At 41.0% G+C, this 24,026-nt stretch overlaps 1 protein-coding gene across 1 annotated transcript; it reads right to left on the reverse strand.

Annotated features, from left to right (window-relative positions):
* Window positions 1-1,225: 1,225 nt before the first annotated feature.
* Window positions 1,226-11,344, reverse strand: LMOD3 (leiomodin 3). Its single transcript, XM_075183418.1, has 3 exons — window positions 10,899-11,344; window positions 6,574-8,313; window positions 1,226-5,381 (listed from the first exon to the last, which is right to left on the reverse strand). The coding sequence occupies exons 1-3, from the start codon at window positions 11,187-11,189 to the stop codon at window positions 5,355-5,357; spliced, it is 2,058 nt and encodes a 685-aa protein (XP_075039519.1). The 5' UTR covers window positions 11,190-11,344; the 3' UTR covers window positions 1,226-5,354.
* Window positions 11,345-24,026: the final 12,682 nt, after the last annotated feature.

The raw sequence follows: 24,026 nt of genomic DNA on the forward strand, positions 1-24,026 counted from the left end.
AGCTTGCATTCTAATTGGAAGTGGGCCGAGCTGAAACAAGAGTAGTGAGTGTGGCTCAGAGTGGAGATTGGGATAATTGTGAGGGTGCATTAGTGTGAGTAGTATAACTGTCTACCATGGTGTCCTATTACAGTGATGGCTAACCTGTGACACACCAGGTGTTGTGAAACTACAAGCCCCAGCATGCTTTGCCAGTAGATAAGTAGCTGATAGCTGGCAGAGCATGCTGGGGCTTGTAGTTTCACAACACCTGGAGTGTCACAGGTTAGCCATCACTGTGACCTATTGCTTACTCTATAGAATAGTGACTAGATGATGGCCAGTGCCATGACTGGTAATGCCATGCTGGCCTGTGGCTGTCTGACTCCACTAGGGGCCCATTATATAACAATGCCAAGGGTCACTTTTGTCAGAAACCAATTAAATTACCTGGTATGTCGCTGTAGTGTGGGAGGAAACTGGAACACATCCATGCAAACACAGGAAGAAAATACACACCGATAGGGCCCTGGTTGGTATCAAACTCGACCCTGGTGTTGTGAGACAGCAATGCTAACCACTGTGCCACCATATGTTATGTCATACTACTGGTGATGGTTAGAGCCAGTACTAACATACCTAGAGTAGCTAAAGCGCTACGGAATTTGCTGGCACTATATAAATAAATGTTGATGATGATGAAAACAGAAAAATAACACGTTATTCATACATGTTATATGGTTAGCATGGCAGGGGAATACTATAAAAATGTAGCAAGCAGGAATTAAAGTCATTGTCCTCCCCATTCTGTTAAATGTCCAGTATAAAATACAATAAAATGTCCTGTTTTGTGACAAGCTCCAATTTACATGTCTGCAAAAGTCATTTGTTTCAAATTAAAAGACCGGAGAAACCTGCAAAACAATTTTTTTTCAGCCCCTTCACCATAGCTATACCCCGGCCTTCTCCCTCATTGTGCACCAAAGCCCTGCTGGGGTAACTTTGCCGAAGGGCCAAATAAACGAACCTGTTAATGTGGTCATATGTTTTTATCTGCCAATCAGATTTTTGTGTGTGCCCGAAAATGATCAGATCCATTTCGATCAGTTCATCCTCAGCCATGCCGAATGTCCTGGGGGCAAATTGGCCGATATCACTGCGTGTGTGCCCTGTGTTACACAGATATCTGTGGCCAAGACCAGCAAATGGGATGATTGATCCAGGGAATTAAACCACTAGTCATTCATAGGTTCTCAAAATATATATATTTTTTCGATCAATATAATTATAGTTCATGAAAGTTGATAGATCAGCGCCTTTCAACCTCATTCTATGTACAAACATCTAAACTGCGTCTGCTTGGAGTAAAGTGAATAATATTTCCAAAGGCAGCGGTTGTGAAACTAGATAAGTTTAAAACATTTTATTACATTCGCTTTGCCATTTGCACTTAACAACATTTATATATATTCATGTATAAATAGTAAATAATATGGAGACAACTCAGACATCTGCTTATTCACAATCACTGTTTAAAAAATTCTATTCAGAATTCAACACTTGTTATTCACTTCCTGTATCTCTCCAACATCCAGATGTTATAGATCAGTGGTGCTTGGTACCAAATAGTTGATGTTATCTGTGAGTGTTTTGAAATATTTTGTAACAAAAATATTCCTCACAAAGTGGTAATTAATCATTTGCACAAGTTTTGCTTCCAGTGAAAATTGCATTAATCAACCAGATCTTCAGTTATAAATGGCAAACGTACCCATGTATCTGATACCGGAATATCTGATATGAGGACTGTTCCAGTACAGAAGGAATAGCAGTTATTTTGCATTATGAGTCACATAATGACAGAACTTAGTGTTGCCTATGCACAGTGAGGGCAGCCATTTTGTGGAATTAACCCATATTCATATTAATGTAACCTATGACGAGAGCCATAACTTAGATTTCTAGCGCCTGGGGCGCGAGAAGGACAAATGCCACCCCCCTAACACTCAATTTTAACCAAATTAACCTAAAATATTGCTAAATTGCGCCCCCTTCAGCTTTGGGCCCTGGGCGATTGCCCCCTGTCGCACAGTCCTAGTTACGGCCCTGCCTGTGACTAAAAAGTGCCTCAAACATGTCACTGTTTCTTAATTTACTCACTTCAGCCTCTTTATGGATGAAATTCTTACTACGAGAATGCAACCTATTAATTTTACCGTTGTGAGGTCACTGATTTAGCGAATTAATATGGTGCGTTCTGATTATATAAGCTGAGCTCACAAAATGGCTGCCACAACTGTGTAGACAATGGGTGACTTTTGAACATGTGTTATAACTTACTAGTAATCCCTGACAAGCAGAACAGAGCATTTTTTTGATAGCTCAAGAGTCCGTTTTATCCCAAGAACCTTTAAAATCTCTAATTCTGACAACTTGCATTTATACTTTTAACATGTTATTAGTGGCACTTTTGCATAAAACAAATTGCATTTTAGTTCCTTTGAAAGTGGAGATTAATCAAAATAATATGTTTTATAAAGTAAGGCATTTTTGTTAAATTCTTCTGCTTATGTGATATTTTTACTTTTATTTAAATGAAAGTTGATTCAATTGTACAGCTGAACTGATTAATAGTCCATTTTGGGTACTTTTCATATCAATAGGGTCATACTTGTAATTTACACCACTACCTACATTTAAGATAATTTTAAATGTCATTTAGGGTTTTAAGGCATACTGGTAGGTTAATTGGCTGCTATCAAATTGACCCTAGTCTCTCTGTATGTATGTGTATATTAGGGAATTTAGACTGTAAGCTCCAATGGGGCAGGAACTGTTGTGGGTGAGTTCTCTGTACAGCGCTGCGGAATTAGTGGCGCTATATAAATAGCTGATGATGATGGTGCTCTAGATTATAGAAAACTTCCATCAAGTATAGATAAAAGATTCATACCTGTACTGGCTTAAGAAGCAATCCACATTAAAAATGGGAACAATCCTGTTTGAACAGTGCCCATTTTTTAAAATGTTGCCGGCCATTTTGTGCACTGAGTCAATATTCCTGAGAATGCAGCCAATTAATATACTAGGAACTTGATGGCGCTGAAGCGTGAGGTATTTCGGCTTTCTTGACTGTGTGGCGTGACAGACATCAACACATGAAGAAAAAAAATTCAACTGCAGCCAGGTAATATAGGTAAATGTAATCCATGGAGATTAGTTTGAGTATTTTGTTTATTTGGATATTTTTTGCATTCCTGAGTGGATATTTTCTGTTTGCCTCAGATACCCGACCTTTTGTTTATATTGTAATTAGGAAGTCAAGAGGTTATAAAATTGCAGCATTTCAGAAGCTTCAGCAACTCTCTGAAATCTGATTTCTCCATACTCCGTGTAATCATCTGACTTCACAGAACTAAATGCCCCCCTCAGCGAAATTCAATTCTTGCCGTTTTCCGCCATGGAAAAACTATTACCGTTATTACGGTAACTACAGCCGGATTTCAGCTCGCAGCTCCCTGAGCCGCGAGCTGAAATCCAGCGTGAAAACTACCGTAACAACGGTATTTACACACACTATTACCGTAATGATGGTAATAGTGCGCGGGGCGCGTTACTTTTGCCCGTAACGCCAACAATTGAATATTCCCCACAGAATGATGTCATGCTGACTGTAGTTGGGAGAGTGTGAAGGTGTGAAAGTCCACACATGCTTTAATGTTGCTGGCCAATCAGGTCATTTTTGACCTGTCACCACAAAATGCGGAGAGGGATCATACAGAGGTTGGACGATGACCGCAGCTAACCGCATATGTGGTCATTGTCCGACCACTTTTAACAAACTGAAAAATTAAGGATAAACTCCAAGGGGCATATTCAGTTCGCCGCAATGTTCCTCCAGACAATGTGGCTGTGCAATTTTTCTGGTACTATGATGGGGGGGGGGGGGGGGGAAGAGAAATCCGCAGTTTTACATCACTGCGGAGTGCCTATGCGACCGCTCTGGAAGGCACTCCTTGGCCAATTGAATATGCCCCTAAGAAAGGTTAAAATAATTGCTAGGACTGCATACCTACCAACACTGAGGCATTGAGAATCGGGGCACAATAAGTCTTGCCCCCCCAATTTGCCCAAACCCGCCCATAGACACTCTAAAACGCCCACCTTTTACGTTCTAGTGCGTCTAGTCCGACCCGACTCCGCAGCCTATTTTAATGGGAAAAAAATGCAGATGGCCCAGTGACCCAGTCCAAGGTAGCCCACTATGGTACCGGCCCAGGGGGCAGATGCCACCCAGCCCAGCCTGCTCTTGAATAGATTCTGTCCTCACTGACACCCAGCTGTGCTCCTACTGCATACAGACCCTGCGTAGCACCAAATGTACTCGCCCAGCTTCAACCTCTGCTTTCACCTTATATGTACCCGCTGCCAGTGCGGCTGCTTAACTAAGACTGATCTAATCATGAGCTTTGTAGACAAATGCCTGTCTTTTAGGATGACAATACCCCCATCCAAAGAGCGTGTGTGGACCTTCAGCGGTTTGATGTGCATTACATTGATATTATCCATATGTTTTCTCCTCTAGGCTGACTGTTTAAATGATGTAGAAAACGCTTTTCCAACGTGAGATGTATTCTTCTCCAGAGCAGGGTACATCTATAATACTAGTTATATTTACTTTCTGACCTATTTCTAGAGTGAGAGACAAAGTTGTAATCCCCTCGGACAAAATTCTGCGTTTGCTCCTGAGCTTACGTTCACCCCTCTTTGTCTTGTTCTCTAACTGTCCTATTAGTGAACATCTGGGGGTAAGTGATTAGCAGCTAAAGCCAGTTATGTACTGATAAGCCTGTGTGCTGTATGGGAACTGTAGACAACAGGGACTCGAAATTCAACTCTTATTTACAAACAGGTTTATGGCACCAGCATAGCCGGATCATCCATTAGGTACCCGCTGAGAGCCCAACGTCACTGACGGGTCCAGATTAACCTATCCCATTTGTATGTTTTGTTTTTTGGGGGATAAATGGAGGGGGCATTGTGCCCAGAACAGTATGTGTCCTTGAGTCTCGCAGGGTCTAACTTTGGCTCTGCGGACCAGTCTGTACTCCTTACTGGCACCATTGAACACCATTTAATCCTATGCAATGCAGAATACCTTCTCTGTATCTCCTTTGTTCAACCAGAATGTGCTATGTCTGAATAGTTGCTTACAGATACATGTTAACAATTCATACACCTCATTCTATGTCTCATTCTCTGTGCTGTGTTGATCCCATACAACTAACTACAATCTCCCAATTGTTTTCGGGTCATTGGAAGCAATATTTGGACAGTCTATAAGTAAAAAAAAAATCTTCTCTTCACCTCTGGCATTACTCCAGTTCTTTGGGCAGCGGTACCTGTATAAAACAAGAATTCACAATTAATTTGTACACTTTCATTTCAGGTTTTCGCGCAACAGTAAGAATGGAAATCTTGGTTGGGGGTGTTGAATCGGAAGTCTTCAAACATTTGTGGTTTTTACGTGGTTCTTGTGTGGTGTAAATAAAGTTTTGAGCTTTGGTTTAAGACAAAACTAGCATTTTATGTTTACATATAAATTAACTTTTGTTATTTATTTTATTAGAAAAATATGTTTCGGTTACACCATTATCCTGCTCCTCCAGTATTTCGGTAAAGTTAGTGCAAACCCATTTTTGCTGACGTGCTGAATAGATTTTGGAGAAACAGACTGAACATTAACATATATTTTTTTTTATCATGGGGAGCACATCATTACTTAATAATTAGAGTATAATTTGTCTAAAAAGAGACCGACTCCTCAGATTGGAGGATATCATAGTTAAATGCTCCACCTAACAACCAGAAGGGTTAAATCACATGCACTCTTAATCCAGGATTGAACATTAAAATATTGTTATGTTACATCAAAAGTGTAGAATACAAGCATTCTATTCAATAGGCATATAATGTAGAAAAGTATGAAATAGACTCATTCTATGTAATGCTAGGCTGCTGTTCATTATGAAACAAAGTAAATATGGTAAGAATTAGAGATTCACTCAAAGTTTGGGGGTTAGGATCCAGCAATGTTTTTTTTTTTATATTATTATTGTTATTAATTGGCTGTATTTATCTACACGTTGTGTAGATTGCCCAGAATGACACAGAAGTACTCTGTAGATACAGTTTTATCCAATGCACAGAGCACAGTTTGATATGTGCCTTATCAAAGGGCAACAAGATGACATATAGGGCTAGATTTACTAAGCTGCTGGTTTGAGAAAGTGGGGATGTTGCCTATAGCAACCAATCGGATTCTAGCTATCATTTTGTAGAAGGTACTAAATAAATGAAAGCTAGAATCTGATTGGTTGCTATAGGCAACATCCCCACTTTTTCAAACCCCAGCTTAGTAAATCTAGCCCATAGCCTTGAGGAAAAACACAGAAGGTTGCCGGAAAGATAAAGAAATATATCTAGTAAATGGTCTGGGAAGCAATGTGTGAGCCAAAGACATTAAAGTTCTCTAGAAGTTAAAAAGTCTAAAGAAAAAAAAAATATATAGTTGTTATAGTAATCAGTTCTTACCGCTTTAAGATAGGCCACGTTACTGTGCCGAATATCTTTTAAAAGCTCGTCCCTTGGCGTCAGCTGGACAACCGGAGGCGGGCGACTTCTTGGCACCGGCTTCAGGGTTTTTATTACGTCCTTAAGATTGGTTTTCTCCGACAGCTCTGAACTTTGAGATGCACTTGACTTGGGTCTCGCTCTCTTGAGTTGTATCATATCACGCAAACTGGTCTTATCTGTTTCTTCCCTTAACCTTTGAGCAGTGGACTTTGTTTGAAACTTTTTGAGCTTCACCGCTTGGAAAGGTGGAGGCTCAGGGTTACAGATGTTTTCTGAGACAGGTGTCAGCTTATTCTGTTTACTTTTTCTGAGTGGAACCTTAGGAATTTTAGGCTCCTCAGGAATTGTTGGCATTCTTGAGTTAGTAGGTGGTGGAGGTTGGTTCAACATTGCCCACAGTTCTGGAGGGATCCCGTACTCTAGGCCATTTTCCAGCATAGTAATAATATCTTCTTGATCTTTGATCTGCTGTTGTTTTTGTTCCTCTTTTCTTTTTTGCCTTTGCTTGTCTAGATTTCTGGTAAGCAAGTTAGTGACGACCATCCTTGGGCCAGGCAGCTCAAAATGGTAACCCATTTTCAACAGCGTGTTATTGGCCTTCAGAAGCCTCGCAATCTCCATCTCCGCATGATGACCCAACATGTGTCTTTGGTTGTGGAACCTCAGCTCGGTCAAATACTCATTAAACTGCAGACACCTCATGATGGCCACAATCCCCTTACCTGTGATGAAATTGGACTCAATGTTTAGGGTGATAATGCTCCTGTTTTCCCGTAACATATTGGCCAGGGCAAAGGCGATATTCTCATCGGCTCCCACGTTTGCCATACTGAAAGTCTTGACGTGTTTGTTTTTCTTCAGCCCGTTGACGAAGTCAATCAACATTTCTTTCGGAATATTCTCAATGTTGTTTAAATTGACCTCTGAGACATCCGAGTGGTTTTGACGGATAGACTGCAATGATCTGTCCAAGTTGGTTTGGTTGCCAGAAGGCCTGGCTGTCATTTTAATGAAACTTGAGTCTACCGCTAATTTCTTTGGTATGTTTAATTTGGAGATCTTCTCAGCTGGCTTCTTATCTTCACTTATTTCAGTGGAATCTGGGACATCAGTATTGATTAGAACATTGTTACTGTTTTGCTCTATCTCAGACTCTCTTTCTATGTCCTCCGTCACTTCCCCGTTCTGTTGAGATATTGGCTGGATCTCATTGGCTGGAACAAGTTCACCATTGTCTATTTTTTCTGGTTCTGTTTCCAAGCTTTGGTTTGTTTGTGTCTCCTCTTCTACATTACCTGTCCCATTCCAGCTATCTTCATCACAAACTTCTTCCAATACTTCAATTTCACTTTTCTCAACTGTCTGTTGTCCAACGTCTTCATCTTGTCCAACGTCTTCATCTTGTCCAACGTCTTCATCTTGTCCAGCGTCTTCATCTTGTCCAGCGTCTTCATCTTGTCCAGCGACTTCATCTTGTCCATCGTCTCCATCTTGTCCAGCGACTTCATCTTGTCTATTGCCTCCATCTTGTCCAACGTCTCCATCTTGTCTATTGCCTCCATCTTGTCCAACGTCTTCATCTTGTCCAGCGACTTCATCTTGTCCAATGTCTTCATCTTGTCCAACATCTCCATCTTGTCCAGCGGCGTTTTGGCCTTGACCATCTAACTTCTCTTTCTCAGTTCTGGCAAGTGCTCTCTAGTGGAGATAAATGACACAAGAATTCCTGGTAAGAAACTATAAAACTTACACAAAGCAAGCACTGACCAAAATAATATTTTATCCAAATGAAAGTGAACATATATATGCGTCTGTGTGGTTTATTTCTATACAGTGCGTACACCAAGTCACTGTGCGTTTAGCCCCATACTGTGCATTATTATCTCTTATTTATGAAGTGCCAATGTATTCTGGATTCATAAGTTAATGTGCAATTATTGGATCACTTAGCGATACTTATTTTAATAGTAGTTTTTGATGGTTAATTCATTATTATACCCCTATCACACAATAAATATGGTTTATCTATTCATATTTATACATGTTAATTAGCGGATTAATTTGGTTTTCTTGTAATTTTTCCCATTTAACCTAGTAGGCCTTTATAGAAATATGATGAAAATATATATTTCCCATTTACTTGATATATTTACCCCCCCCCCCCCCTCATCATCATTTATTTATATAGCGCCACTAATTCCGCAGCGCTGTACAGAGAACTCACTCACATCAGTCCCTGCCCCATTGGGGCTTATAGTCTAAATTCCTAACACACACACACTAGGGTCAATCTCTCATTACATGTTATTGGTAAGTTACTCTTCATCCCCCCCTCGGAGCAGGGTCTGAAGGTATTTCAAATGAAAGACAGCTGGAAATGTCATGTGACCTGATGCCATTCAGATAACTCAGACAGCAATCTTGGTACTGACTGACATGCCATGTAATACAGGTCATATCATCTTATACTATAGAATAGGGTTTCTCAATCTCTTTTTAAATATATGACTCCATGCTATTGCAAATGTTTCTCAAGTACCCTCTAAGGCAGGCCTGGCCAATCAGTGGCTCTCCGGGTGTTGTGAAACTACAAGTCCCAGCATGCCCTGCCAGCTATCATCTGGCTATCTATTGGCAAAACATGCTGGGGCTTGTAGTTTCACAACACCTAGATAGCCACTGGAGGTGTATTTAGTTATACTAAGTACCCACAAGTTGAGGACCAAGGTAACATGGGACTCTACTGGTGTTTTTAAACTACAAATCCCAGCATGCATTGCTTGAACCAATGCAGTAGTTTAGGCATCACACAAACTTGATATAGACTTTCAAATACAGAAAGGTGGGCCCTTAAATAGCATTTTTTTTGTATTAACATGATGTAAATATTGATATAATATAAATGCGTTACTACAATGCATATAGACAGCAGACATGGGAGAGTTTGGTGTGGGTAATGTCAGCATTACACACGTGTTTATGAATAATGTAAAATAAAAAGAATTATAAAGGTATTTTCACGTAAAATTCAGCTCTGTATCAATATTGGAAACGGGGATTTGGGGGCATAATGGAAGTTATATGATATTATTCTTAGGATTAAATTTACTAAACTGCGGATTTGATAAAGTGGAGATGTTGCCTATAGCAACCAATCAAATTCTAGCTGTCATTTATTTAGTGCATTCTACAAAATGACAGCTAGAATATGATTGATTGCCATAGGCAACATCTCCACTTTTTCAAACCTGCAGTTTAGTAAATACACCCCTTAGTCTTTTAAAGGTGCTCTACCTCATATAGTCTTAACTGCTACTGAACAGTAAAGAACAAGATGATTTTGTACTTTAAAATAAAATATGACCGACTGGGTTCAGATTCCTCCAAGAGTTGTACAAGTAATTGATATCTTTGACGTTACAAGGGATTGGCAGTGAAAATAAAAAATGTTGCATGTGTCACCATACAAACTTCATTTGAAACCAGAAGTATGCAGGAAAAAGCAGTGACAGGGAAAATAACTCTCTACTGTAAAATATGTGTAATTAATAATACAACATTTGTATTCCCATTGCCATTTTTATGTCTGTTTTGCCAGTCCTACAGTAACAGGGATGGAGCTTACGTTTGTGTATTGTATGACCACAATGGAGGTGTTGCCTATAGCAACCAATCAGATTCTAGCTATCATTTTTTAGAATATACTAGATAAATGATACCTAGACTCTGATTGGTTGCTCTGGACAACACCTCCACCATCATTTTTTAGACGGTTTGATAAATCTATCCCTATATGAACAGTATTTACATAGCGCAGTTCACCATTTTTAGAGCAGAGCGGCGCCCTCTGTAAGTACTGTTTCTTAAATACAACGCAGCTCAGCCACAACACCATTGTACGTTAGTACATACCACCGACATGGTGGTGATAAATCTCATTAACGTGGGAGCTTTTGTAGCTCCGCCCTAATGCCTCCACTGGCAACTCCTCCCAGCGGGGGTTGCAGAAAGCGCCAGAAAAGAGGCAAATCAGTGGTCGAGGTGGGGGTGTATACGGTGGTACGCCATACCGCCCCTTCTCCTGCTGCCTTCATTGTATAACTATTAGATTCCATTCACTTACATTCCCATTACATTATTCATACCGCCATTTTCCACTTCGACCACTGGAGCAAATAGTGGAAATGCGCCAATCTATTCTTCATATTTGCCCTTAGTACATAGACCCCATAGTACGTAACACATTTTCCAGTCGGTTCCATGCCCTGGTACGTAATTTTTACCTCAGATGGCAGAAGCGTCACAGGAACCCTCTCCTCCTCTAACATACGCTTAGATTCCTTTTCCCAGTGCAGGTAATCAATGAGCGATCGGTGGTCAAACTGTCCCGTTGGCGGTTTCTCCGTCTGGTCCTTTTGTATCATCCCCACGGGCACTCTGGGATCCGGTGCCAGCACCTCCATTTCACTCTGGAGCTCTTTCAGTTCTTCCGGGGACAGATTGGCCAAAATCTCATCTTCATCAATATCTGCAAACAATTCATCCAGGTCTGAGTCTTGGCTGTGTTGGGACATGGTGATCAGCGGCGTCTACACCGAGCGGCAGAGATACAGGCGAGACACTGAGAGGACGCTCCAGCATCAGGGACTCAGTCACTCCAGCTGAGGCCAGAGCTATATTAAGCCGTGTAAGGCTTCATAGAGAATTTATGACCATGCTGCCATGTTCTGTTTTCAGCAACTGGTGTCAGCTGTGCAAACGCGTTTGACATTTGAGTACAGCTGGTCCCCCCCCCCTCCACATTGTGTAATAATACCTGGTGGTCACATTCTAGAGCGGTCTAGATTATTTACTTTGACTGAATCTACACACAAACGTTTGAGCCTTGTTTCCAGTATTGGTGTATCCTTCTGAATGACACAGGTAGACATTGTAGTATATGGAGTAAATTAACTATTTTTAAAAAAATGTTATCTGATGGATATATAAGGGGATAATTGCCCTAATATTCCAGGGGGTAAATGTATCAAGCTGAGAGTTTTCCGGCGGGTTTGAAAAGTGGAGATGTTGCCTATAGCAACCAATAAGATTCTAGCTGTCATTTTGTAGAATGTACTAAATAAATGATAGCTAGAATCTGATTGGTTTTTCAAACCTGCCAGAAAACTCTCAGCTTGATACATTTACCCCCAGGAGTTTGTGTGAGAATGTATCCTGTATTAGGATGGCAATTCTCTAGCCCTATTATTGAAATAATAAGCCTTATTCATTGGATTTTTTTGTTATATTTTGCATTATGTTCTCCGATTTTATTTAGTATCTTTTTAAGGGCTTCCCTTAATTCTTAAATTGGGCTCTGTCCCTGGTGGTCTTAGGCTAAACATTGCATACCATTATTTTGCAAATTTTTGATTATACAATCCAAATGTTGGTTTCCTCAATAACACCTGTTTCTTTAGATTGATACCTGGGGGTAAATGTCTCGAGCTGCGAGGTTCCGGAAGGTTTGAAAAGTGGAGGTGTTGCCTATAGCAACCAATCAGATTCTAGCTGTTATTTTGTAGAATGTACTAAATAAAAGATAACTAGAATCTGATTGGTTGCTATAGGCAACACCTCCACTTTTCAAACCTTCCGGAACCTCTCAGCTTGATACATTTAACCCCTTGATGCTTAAAAAGGCCCAACACATATAAATCTCCAGGTCACTGTTGCAGGAACTGTGGAGAAAAGGGACAATCCTTATGTGTCTGACCCCCTCTCTAGTGCAGTGTTGGCTAACCTGTGACACTCCAGGTGTTGTGAAACTACAAGTCCCAGCATGCTTTGCCAATATATAGCAGCTTATTGCTGTAAGGGTATGCTGGGACTTGTAGTTTCACAACACCTGGAGTGTCACAGGATAGCGAACACTGCTCTAGGGAAAGCGTCGGCAGACTAATAAAATAATAATGTGAAGTCTTTCCTTCCTTGCACTATACCAGCCTACATATGTGTGCGTAACCATGCAAAACCTGAAATAAGACACAGACACTCGTATTTTTGGCAAAATTAAAGGTCGCAGTTTATTTTAGATATTAAAACCCTCTTGGTGGGGGTGAGAGCATAGCAGTCAGTTAACAACTAATCTTCAACCAAACACCAATCGCTCAACCACTTATTCAAGAACCACATCTTTATTGGCTGGTGCTAAACTGGTGTCAACGTGACTGCTCCCCTTCTAGACTCGACATTGATGCGCCACGCAAAGCACGCCAAGGGACCGTCCACGCAGAATGGGTCAAGAGTCATGTTACTTCAAAAAAGGGCAGTGACGAGCAGCCGGTCATGATAGCACCTTCGATTAGTCAACGACCGCACCGCTCTCCTGCCTACTGCGCCTCCCCTGCGTAAAGGAAGGAAAATGTTCCTAAACATCCTAGGGTTAGATTTACTAAACTGCGGGTTTTAAAAAGTGGAGATGTTGCCTATAGCAACCAATCAGATTCTAGCTGTCATTTATTTACTACATTCTACAAAATGACAGCTAAAATCTGATTGGTTGCTATAGTCAACATCTCCATTTTTTTCAAACCCGCAGTTTAGTAAATATACACCTTAGACTCTAATCTCTAAACAGAGCGGATGGGAGGTATCAGCGAGGATCAGGAAACAGAAAGGGCCCAGCATTCCCTGGGAGCAGAAGTTATAGGGATATTGAATACCTCCCAATCCTATTGGCTGGGTCTGCGCTGTAAACACAAAACTTTAACCCCGAGTGGTAAGTGCCTTTCAGAAACCCACCATAGTTTTAAAGCCCTCAGCTTACTGCCTCACTTGTTCTTTTGCAACTCACAATTCAGTTGGCCCCTGGCCCTTGCTTAGCCAGACTCCATGAATGATGTCTTTATTTCATACCCTTTCTAAATCCTCTGTATTCAAACCTCTGTTTTTCTTGTACATTATAATATGTGACCTATATTTATGTTGGATCAGATGTTTATGTTTTGATTTTCGTCCTTAATAAAAAGATCTTATGTTATCTCTCAACCTTATTAGAGTAACACGGTAATGAATACATGTTGTTACATGTGTAAACGCCAGTTATCACTTGTAAATGTCCACGCTTTGTCCTTGGTGTTAATATTCAATGTTGGGAAAGCCTTCCGAGAATTGCTGGAAGCCAGATATAACCTACGGAATCAGTCCAGGCTGTAATGTCAATCAAATTTATGTCATTAGAAAGATACTTAGCGGAGAGCGAAAAACACCGTTCTCTTTGCTGTCAGGAAATTGTCTTTTCTAAGCCGTTCTTCATCTGATATCTGTGTGAGATTAAAATAAACAATGGAACTGTGGTATTCATGTTACTTAAATTGGACCTAAAACCAAAACTTTTTTTGATGTATAAGGAGTGAATTGTATTGTCTTGACCCTAGATGAATGTTAGAACCATTCTTTTTTTACCAGAAAGTCATTCAGATGTTGCTCACTACTTGCTTCCATATTTCAACAAATGTGTCCCACATTCCAAGTCCATGACTTGGATCTACAAAAAAAGCTGCCTTGGGACAACTAAATCCTATAGAACGGTATGTAAGCAAAGTCAGTTGCAACACGGTGTTATTGGGTAATAAGGAATTAACAATGCACATGGCATCTTTTTAGAACATTCCAGGTTTGTGTCATGAAAACAGCACAGGATTAGCAACGCAGCAGCTGCACGGCGGCTATTGAGGCACAATTCAAATATAGCTCCAGGACAGTGTTGAAGTGTTAAATCCACTTGGAATTATGGCGAGGAATATAAACAAGGGGGCCCTGGGACAAGGTGTGTGCTAATGTGGCAAATATTCTGTACGGAGGGCACTTTAATTATCCTAAGTTGTCACTTCCAGGAGAACCTGTATTAGAGGGCAGACGGGGGGACGACGACTTTCCTGAACTGTGGGGGTCCCTGTATGCAACCCCCACCCCCCCCCAGCTCTGCTAGTTGGGGGACGATTGTAGTTATAGAATAGTTTATAGCTGGGACTATTCTTTATGAATTCAGTGAATTTTCAGCCAAATCATTGCCATCGTAACTGTGTCGCTGGTTACACATGAATGAGACTAAAACATCCATTTCAGTTTCAACACTTGAGTTGCAATTTCTGCACTATATATAAATATTTTTTGTTGATGTGTTTTTTATTTGTTTAGGTGTTTTGATTTGTTTTTAATGGATTGGATCTTCCTTCTTTTAATACTGTCCAACTTCTAGTCTGTTAGGCTGGTCAGGAAAGTATTTTATACCCTTTGCTGCACAGTGTGAAGGAAGGCTGACAGCATCACAGTATATTAGATGACCAACAATTGCACAGTGCATGCTTCCGTCAGGCGAGCCTCAGATCAAGGGTTCGCGGACAGTGGAGGTGGTGTTCCATAGTGTTCCCTCAGGATCAGGTGAGTAACTGGGGGTGGGATACGGGATTGTGCTACGTGCTTTGTACCCTTTTAAGCACCCCAGACAAAGAATATGTGATTTTCAGTGCCCGTTTGAAGGTGCACAGATTAGTGGACAGTCTGATAGAGCGCCGGAGGTTGTTCCAGTGGAGGGGGGCAGCTCGGGAGAAGTCTTGAATTCTGGCGAGAGATGAGGTGATCAGAGTGGAGGAGAGGTGGCGGTAGTTGGCCGATTGCAGGGACGGGAGGGAGTGTGAATGGAGAGGAGGTGGGAGATGTAAGGAGCGGTGGAGTGGGAGAGGGCTTTATAGGTGAGGGTGAGGAGTTTGAAAAGGATTCTTTAGGGGAAGGGGGGGGCAGAAGAAGAGCGTCATGAAAGCAAGATAAGTCTAGTAGTCGCGTTGAGTATAGAATGAAGCGGAGGTGAAGTGGAAGTGAGGGAGGCCAGTGAGGAGAAGGTTACAGTAATCAAGATGGGAAATGATTAGTGCATAGATAATAGTTTTGGTGGCATCCTGGGATAGGAATGGCCGGATGTCGGCGATGTTGCGTAGTAGGAAGCATCAGTATTGGGCAAGAGATTGAATGTGGGGGACAAAAGAGAGGGAGGAATCGACTTTCATTTGTCTACTTTGCACTAGACCAAAGTTATTTGTTGAATGGTTCCTGGGGCAGGTCCTCCTTCCCTACATGTGCAAAGGGAAATACTTTAACCTTATTGCTGGTGAATCAGGCTCCTTGTGAACAGAATACTAATATATATATTGTTGGCGCTATATAAATAAATGATGATGATGATGATGAATATAAGAATTATGCGCAGTAATGTTTATATTGTCATTTTCAGGAGCTACGGTTCCCTGCGCATAAGTCATGTGTTTTATTTGAATTGTCGGCATGGTGTGCCTTGTGTGTACGAATGTAGAATATACTGATGATCTCTGATATAGCACCCCCCACCCCAGCATGTTCTGTGATACGGGATACGACATGCTACTTGAGTATTTGGTCTAAGCTCGGGGATGGCTGTTACCTTGACCACAACATTCTTTTGTTGACTATGCTGAGCCAAACACAGCAGGGGGCTAATCCAGTATACAGATAAACAGTGCAGGGAACTACTTATGAAAACACATGGTTTTATTTATTTTTCTTTAAACTCTTTTTATTTAAATTATGCAGAGGAAAACAGGATCATAAACAACAGCAATTTTTACAAAAGCAGTCTAATAGTTCCAGAACATTACAATAAAAAGAACATTATAAAAACAAGTTAGAACAGGGGGGAACAACTAAGAAGGAAGGGGGAAAGGGAAGGGATGGTGAGATGGGAGGACCGTTATGAGGCGATGATGAGCAACAACCCTTTATTAAAGAACTGGAAAATACTGTGTAGTTTAAGAAACACGTATCCAGATACCCAGTGTCCCGTCTGACCCATAGTTACAATATGATGCCAACTATTAGTGTGTTATATCACTGTGCTGAAAATACTTATGGATGACTACAGGAGGAATGAACTCCCCACAAGCTGAAAGTCCTTGTTCATTCGCCCTCTAGTCCTGATTGGGTGGCTCAGTCGGTCCAGTCTATCCCCTCTCCCGGATTGGCTTGCGTCACACCCTAGGATTGGTCCAGTAGTTTAATGGTTTAATGCATATTTGAATTTATGTGGGGGAGGTTACTTCTGTTAGCTTTATATAAGGAGCACAAGTTGTTTTGGTTGTCTGTAACATCTTCACTAACATGTGTTGGTGTGTGTAACACAGTGGTCAGGGAACAGGGGTAAGTTACCCCAAATGGGGTAAAAATGAAATTCCTGGGGGTAATTCTGCCGATTCACATGCTGTCAGTTGGATTGTAGACCCCTTTAAATTTGAAATTGCTGTTGTACCAGAAGAACCTCAAGGGTAGGCAGAGGCACTTCTTGAGCTTCGATGTAATAATGAAGCACGTATTGCATTTGAAAACAAAGCAGATCTGTCATATTTTTGGATGTCAACAGCTGCAAAGGCATTCAAAATTGCACATAAGGAGCCAGTCAAAAAGTTGCTGCCTTTTGCAACAACCTACCTTTGCGAACAAGGATTTTCCACTTTAACGAACACTAAAAACAAAGCAGAGAAATCGATTGAACGCTGAAGACTGTATCCAAATTGCTCTGACATCAAAATGCCCCAATATTGATGCTCTCGTATCAAAAATGAAGCAACATCATTTCTCCAAAACCTAATGTTTTGAAGTTGAAGCTTTCAAAGAAATTTTGAATAGATTCAATAAAATTTTGAATTCCAATAATTAATAATATATGATTTCCTTCCTTTCAAATCAAGGGGGTAACGTCGGCGTATCTAAATATATTTTGGGGTAAAGGGTAAAAAAGTTCCATGACCCCTGGTGTAACAGCTCTTTTAACAAAGCTATCTCATCATTATAACTAAAGATACTACTCTGTTCCTGTGACCTACGGGTGAAAGCCATACTTGCCAACTCTCCCGGAACGTCCGGGAGACTCCTGCATTTTGCGTGAGTCTCCCGGACTCCCGAGAGAGTGTGTCAATCTCTCAGAAGTGGGCAGAATATGGTTCAAACGGTGAATCGCGACGTTTGGCCCCGCCCCCACTGTAAAATGACGTGATTTTCGTCATTACGTAACGGGGGTGGGGCTAAAATGACGCGATTTTCGGGGCCCCGCCCCCTACCTTCTACTAGCAGCTCCCGGCAAAAAAAAAATGAAATGTTGGCAAGTATGGTGAAAGCTGACGCGCTAATCCAGGCCGCAAAGTAAGCCCTTTCTGTCACAGTTAAACTGGCCATAGACCTATATATTTGGCAATCGGGTGCAGTTAATGCAGTTAGTCGTGGACTGCGCACACATAGAGTTAACAGTCATTGACAGACTGAATTCTTTGCTATTTAAAATCTGATCCATCCTGATTGGATTGTTGGTGAATTTGGGCCCACATCTAGAGTGATGTCTGGGCAACTTGGTTGTAGACAATAGAATCTATTGTGTGACCAGCTTCACTGCAGGATACAAGTTTCCATTGTTAGTAAATGCCACCTCACTACCCGCCTCCGATCCAACATTGGTACCCACGGTCAATTTTATTTAAATGTTTGTTGATTTTAAACTAAAGGGGCTTGAAATCAATTGTGATCACTGGTCCAATTAAAATCCAACTGCTTAAAACAATTCCAACTCCTGGTCACAGACCGATATACTATAAGACTTTCAAAGAGCAGCCGCCACCAGTACTATTACTGGCTATAAATTACATTTCAAACACAGAATAATTTCTCATCACAATGATTTGAAGCGCATATAACCCGAAGAAGGAAAGGGTCCCATCCAATGCTTGAGCTACAGACCTATCTCTCTATTATACGTAGATTTAAAATTGTTCACTAAAATGATGGCAAATCAGTTAAAGCTCTTACTTACTGATATAATACACAATGATGAATTAGAATTTGTCCCAGGGAGATAAAGCAAAGGACAATATTACTAAAATAATTGACTTGATCCACCAAGATTCAGGGCTAGATTTACTAAACTGCGGGTTTGGAAAAGTGGAGATGTTGCCTATAGCAACCAATCAGATTCTAGCTTTCATTTATTTAGCGCATTCTACAAAATGACAGCTAGAATCTGATTGGTTGCTATAGGCAACATCTCCACTTTTCCAAACCCGCAGTTTAGTAAATATACCCCTCAATCTCAAATATACCAGCTGTCCTCCTCTCCGCAGACGCTGAAAACGCATTCAACATGATTGACTGACAGCTTAGGTCAAGTATTCTGGACGTTTAGTTTCCTTCATGTATATCTAAAATCTCCCCTTTTATCTAAATAGCTGCATATCAGAATGAACATCAACGGAACACTATCAAACCCCTTTCCTATATCTAATGGCACAAGTCCGGAATGTCTGTTATCTCCATTGTTGTTCATACTATGCATGGGAGCCCTGACTGGAGCGATAGAATAACTGAACCCTACAACTAAATAGGTGGCTATAGGTGGGAGATACTCTACCACCTAAATCATCTTAATATAGAAAGAAATGTAGAAAACACTAATCAAGTAGTAAGGACCTTTACTTTGGAGAACAACTATTCTCTTATATTTTAAAATTTATTTCAGTTTATACATCCTTCTGTTGCAAATTTTACACCCCACACCAAAGAAAAGCCTTGCGCCCCAGGCTGCGGCCTTTTCAGCCTATTGGATAATCAGGCTCTGCTACGACAGCACTGTATTATCCAGGAGGCCACCACAGTCAGACAGTATTCCTTGCTCTGTGCGCTTCGGGCCATTAAACACACTAATTATCTTGGGGGAGTATAAAACTGTACATTTAGAGCTAATAAAGTGCCTGTATTTCATGTTATATCACTTCTCAATCTTTTTATAGTAGACGCCAGTTCTAAATCTTGCAAATCATTTTCTATAAGGACATGTTGAAGGGTGAAGACATGTAAGGAGAGAGATTACTGTCACATTGTTACTTTACACATAATAAATGCAGCGTAAATGTACCTAGGTGTTTCTAAGGAATATTTCTGTGTATGTATTACGGAAACACAGACCAGAGTGAGAACAGTCCAAGTGGTAATGGGAGGGATTCAGTACTATACAACTGGTAATGGGATGTATTTCTGTAATATACAGCTGGTAATGAGAGGGATTCTGTACTATACAACTGGTAATGGGAGGTATTTCTGTAATATACAGCTGGTAATGGGAGGTATTTCTCTGTAATATACAGCTGGTAATGGGAGGTATTTCTCTGTACTATACAACTGGTAATAGTAGAGTTTTCTCTGCAATATACATCTGGTAATGGGAGGGATTCTGTACTATACAACTGGAAATGGGAGGTATTTCTGTAATATACAGCTGGTAATGGGAGGTATTTCTCTGTAATATACAGCTGGTAATGGGAGGGATTCTGTACTATACAACTGGTAGTAGGGGAGTTTTCTCTGTAATATACAGCTGGTAGTGGGAGGGATTCTGTACTATACAGCTGTTAATGGGAGGTATTTCTCTGTAATATACAGCTGGTAATGAGAGGGATTCTGTACTATGCAACTGGTAATGGGAGGTATTTCTGTAATATACAGCTGGTAATGGGAGGTATTTCTCTGTAATATACAGCTGGTAATGAGAGGGATTCTGTACTATACAGCTGGTAATGGGAGGTATTTATCTGTACTATACAACTGGTAATAGGAGAGTTTTCTCTGCAATATACAGCTGGTAATGGGAGGGATTCTGTACTATACAACTGGTAATGTGAGGTATTTCTCTGTAATATACAGCTGGTAATGGGAGGTATTTCTCTGTACTATACAACTGGTAATAGGAGAGTTTTCTCTGCAATATACAGCTGTTAATGGGAGGGATTCTGTACTATACACCTGGTAATGGGAGGTATTTCTGTAATATACAGCTGAAAATGGGGGCGTTTTCTCTGTAATATACAGCTGGTATTGGGAGGGATTTCTCTGCAATATACAGCTGGTAATGGGGAGTTTTCCCTATGATATATGGCTGACAAAGGGGTTATCACTGTGCAATATAGAGTATGACTGTCAATGGGAATATTTTTCTGTGCTATGTATGGCTGGCAGTTATGTGGTTTGCTGTGTAGGAGAACGCAGTGATTGCTAGGTATTATGTGCTATGTCATGTTGTCCCGTTCATGCATGCGTCCACATCAAAGACACGCCCAAATTAGACCACACCCACTATTTTGCATAATTGCACCAATATAAAAAGTTTAGCCCGACATGCCTTGTGCAAGGCCTGGCCTATCCTTCACCCGGGACTAATCACTGGCGGAAGATTTTGCTCACCCGAAAAAAAATCCTCTCACCCATGATCATGAACACCAGACAATGGCTGCCATCACTGCTGTCAGGCTAAGGTTAAACTTAAATTGACAGGCTAGATAGTGAACCCCAGCTAGAGGCATCATTCAGTGTCTGTCAGTCTGCATTGCATTTACGTAACACCATCTGTAAAGAAGAAATAGAGAGTAAAGATGGGGTAATACACTCCTGACTAAATTATTTCTCTATAAGAGGTCTCCGAGGGGGTCTGTGGCCTTTTATAAAGAAATGGATGAAAAGCATTTAAAGCCAGAAATAGAAAATGTATTTAGTAAAAATGACCCTGTACTTCTAAGGGCCAGATTTACTAAACTGCAGGTTTGAAAAAGTGGAGATGTTGCCTATAGCAACCAATCAGATTCTAGCTGTCATTTTGTAGAATGTACTAAACAAATGACAGCTAGAATCTGATTGGTTGCTATAGGCAACATCTCCACTTTTTCAAACCCGCAGTTTAGTAAATCTGGCCCCAAGTGTCTATTCATTGGTATAAAATGTTTCCTACATGCATGTTAAAAGATATGGTGACATCATAGCGCGAGAGTTGTCACCTATCAATAAATACCCGATAAACGAACGATAATAATAATAAATGCCCCATAATACGATTACTCTATAGTTTATTTTATTAGATGCTTCACAGTGTAGTTCAGACTGGGTGACATTATAAGTGATCGGAGTGGGCACCTGTTTCGGCCATACACGATGCCAGCTCTGCTCGGGTTTACCCTGCTACCGGAGACTGGTACTGGTACAGGCACAGACCTTCTGTGGGATTTGAAAAGGATTATAAATATGCACTTTACGATAATATAGAAGCCTGAACTTTGAGACCTTGGCTGACACCAGCAATTGCTGTTTGTCTACAGCCCTGGGAACTAAATTTGGCATTGGCTTAGAAAGAACATGAAATAATTTGGCTTTGGATTACTTTTATTCATGTGCATGAAAAAATATGTATCCTACCTAGAATGTATTGTGAGGAGAACAGAGCAAATTCAGGTTAAATTTGGGTGTTTTAGGTCGCTAAGGGCATTTATTTGTGGCTCACGGGAACACACCTACTACACAAATACAACATAATTAAAGGGTACTTCTAAATTGGGACACAGAGCCATCAGAAGGGAGTGTGACTTCAACACATTACAGGGGCAAATGCAGGATTTGTAGAGGGGGGTTTCCACACCATGCAGCCAGTGGGCGTGACCAGCATGCATGGGGGCGTGGCTATATTAGACAGTGCTTGGCTGCTCTCCAACTCTTCCTATCCCCATAATATACATGGGCAATGCTGCGTGCACTACTGTTAGCTGCACACAGCTCTCCCTTTTCAAGCAGAGCCGTGTGAAGTGGGGCAGGGTCCACCCACCTGAATTATACAGTGCCCCAGGCTTGGAGGGGGGTTTCCAAGCACTAGGAAACTCCCCTTCATTTGCCTATGCATTAATGGGTGTGACTACATTACAATGTGCATGACCCCCCCCCCCCCCCCCCCCAGTGGCTCACAGATCGAATCTTTTTTTATCACAAAATTGTGTGCAGTGCACATTAGTGGGTGTCTGCCATCACAAAAGAACATTTGCACTGTTGTTTTGCACTTTTGCATATTATCCTGACTGACTTGAGCCGATCATGTAAGCTACCCTGTTAGTAGCTTCAACCAGTGGGCACGTCTACAGAAGCGGTAGTTGCAGTTCCTCCCAGTAAACAGTCAGAACTCAGTTATAGCTGCTCTGTGGCGACCTCTGTACAATCTCTTAGTCATGGGGAGCGGCCTATAGATCACGTATGAAGCCGTTGTGCAGAGGTGAGAGAGAACGGTTTTGTGGCAGATGTCTTATGCACAAAAAACATTAGCATTTTTGCGTGTGCTCTTCGATATATTTATTTTACATCAGTGAAATATTCAATGTTTTTGCTTTTTCATAAAGAAGAAAGACGTGTTCTTGGGAGAGAAGTAAACTTACCATGCTCTATATTTAAGTCAAATGATGAGCTGAGTTCAGATTTGTTTCGGACATTGAACTCCAGTGATTTCTATCCGTGTTGCCCCATTTACGAGGAACTGAGAGATAGAAGCCCTCAGCCTCTTGTGTTGTTTTATAGGAACAGTCCCATGTCAACATTAGCAGCGAGTATCATGTACAGCAATATGTCAGGATTACAAGATGTCAGACAGACCTTCTCAGTATCAGTCACAAATAAAAATACTCAGAACTTAATACAGAACAAATGTCTGAACTACAGAATAGGATATCTCTGAGAAGAGTTACATGGAGGTTGTTACTCCTAATTAGTGAAAAATTTAATTATTAATTAATAATTTAAACTAATGTATATTTTTTCCTCTGTCACAGTCGTTTAGATTAGTTTGTAACATTTGTTAAATAAATTGCTTTATTTTACTGGTTTCCTTCTGTGCTTCCCAAACAATTATTTCCAATCAGGTTAATTATTTGAATATGATCAGTCAGGTATATTGAGTTTGGAACCTGTTTGCTCTATGAAGCCAATGATAGACGGTGGCGTAGTGGTTAGCACTTTTGCCTTACAGCACTGGGGTCATGAGTTCAATTCCCAACCATGGCCTTATCTGTGTGGAGTTTGTATGTTCTCCCTGTGTTTGCGTGGGTTTCCTCTGGGTGCTCCGGTTTCCTCCCACACTCCAAAAATATACTGGTAGGTTAATTGGCTGCTAAAAACTTGAGCCTAGTCTGCCTGTCTCTGTCTGAGTGTGTATGTTAGGGAATTTAGAGTGTAAGCTCCAATGGGGCAGGGAATGATGTGAATGAGTTCTCTGTACAGCGCTGCGGAATTAGTGGCGCTATATAAATAAATGGTGATGATGACGATAGTTGTAATGAAGTTAGTAACATATAGGGCCTGATTTAGAGATGCATGCAAAATCTGATGTGAGCTGTAAAGATGCATCTTAGCGACACACTCCGCATGGGCATAGCTCCCAACATTCAGAATCCCGAAAGCAGAACACGATAAGCTCCACCCCACACAAACTCCGCCCACAAGGCACGTGCAGCCACAAATTAAGAACGTTCCATTGAGATGTTATTTGGATCGTGAAAAAT

This window comes from Mixophyes fleayi, chromosome 8 (assembly GCF_038048845.1).
Source record: "Mixophyes fleayi isolate aMixFle1 chromosome 8, aMixFle1.hap1, whole genome shotgun sequence".
Classification (NCBI taxonomy): domain Eukaryota; kingdom Metazoa; phylum Chordata; class Amphibia; order Anura; family Limnodynastidae; genus Mixophyes; species Mixophyes fleayi.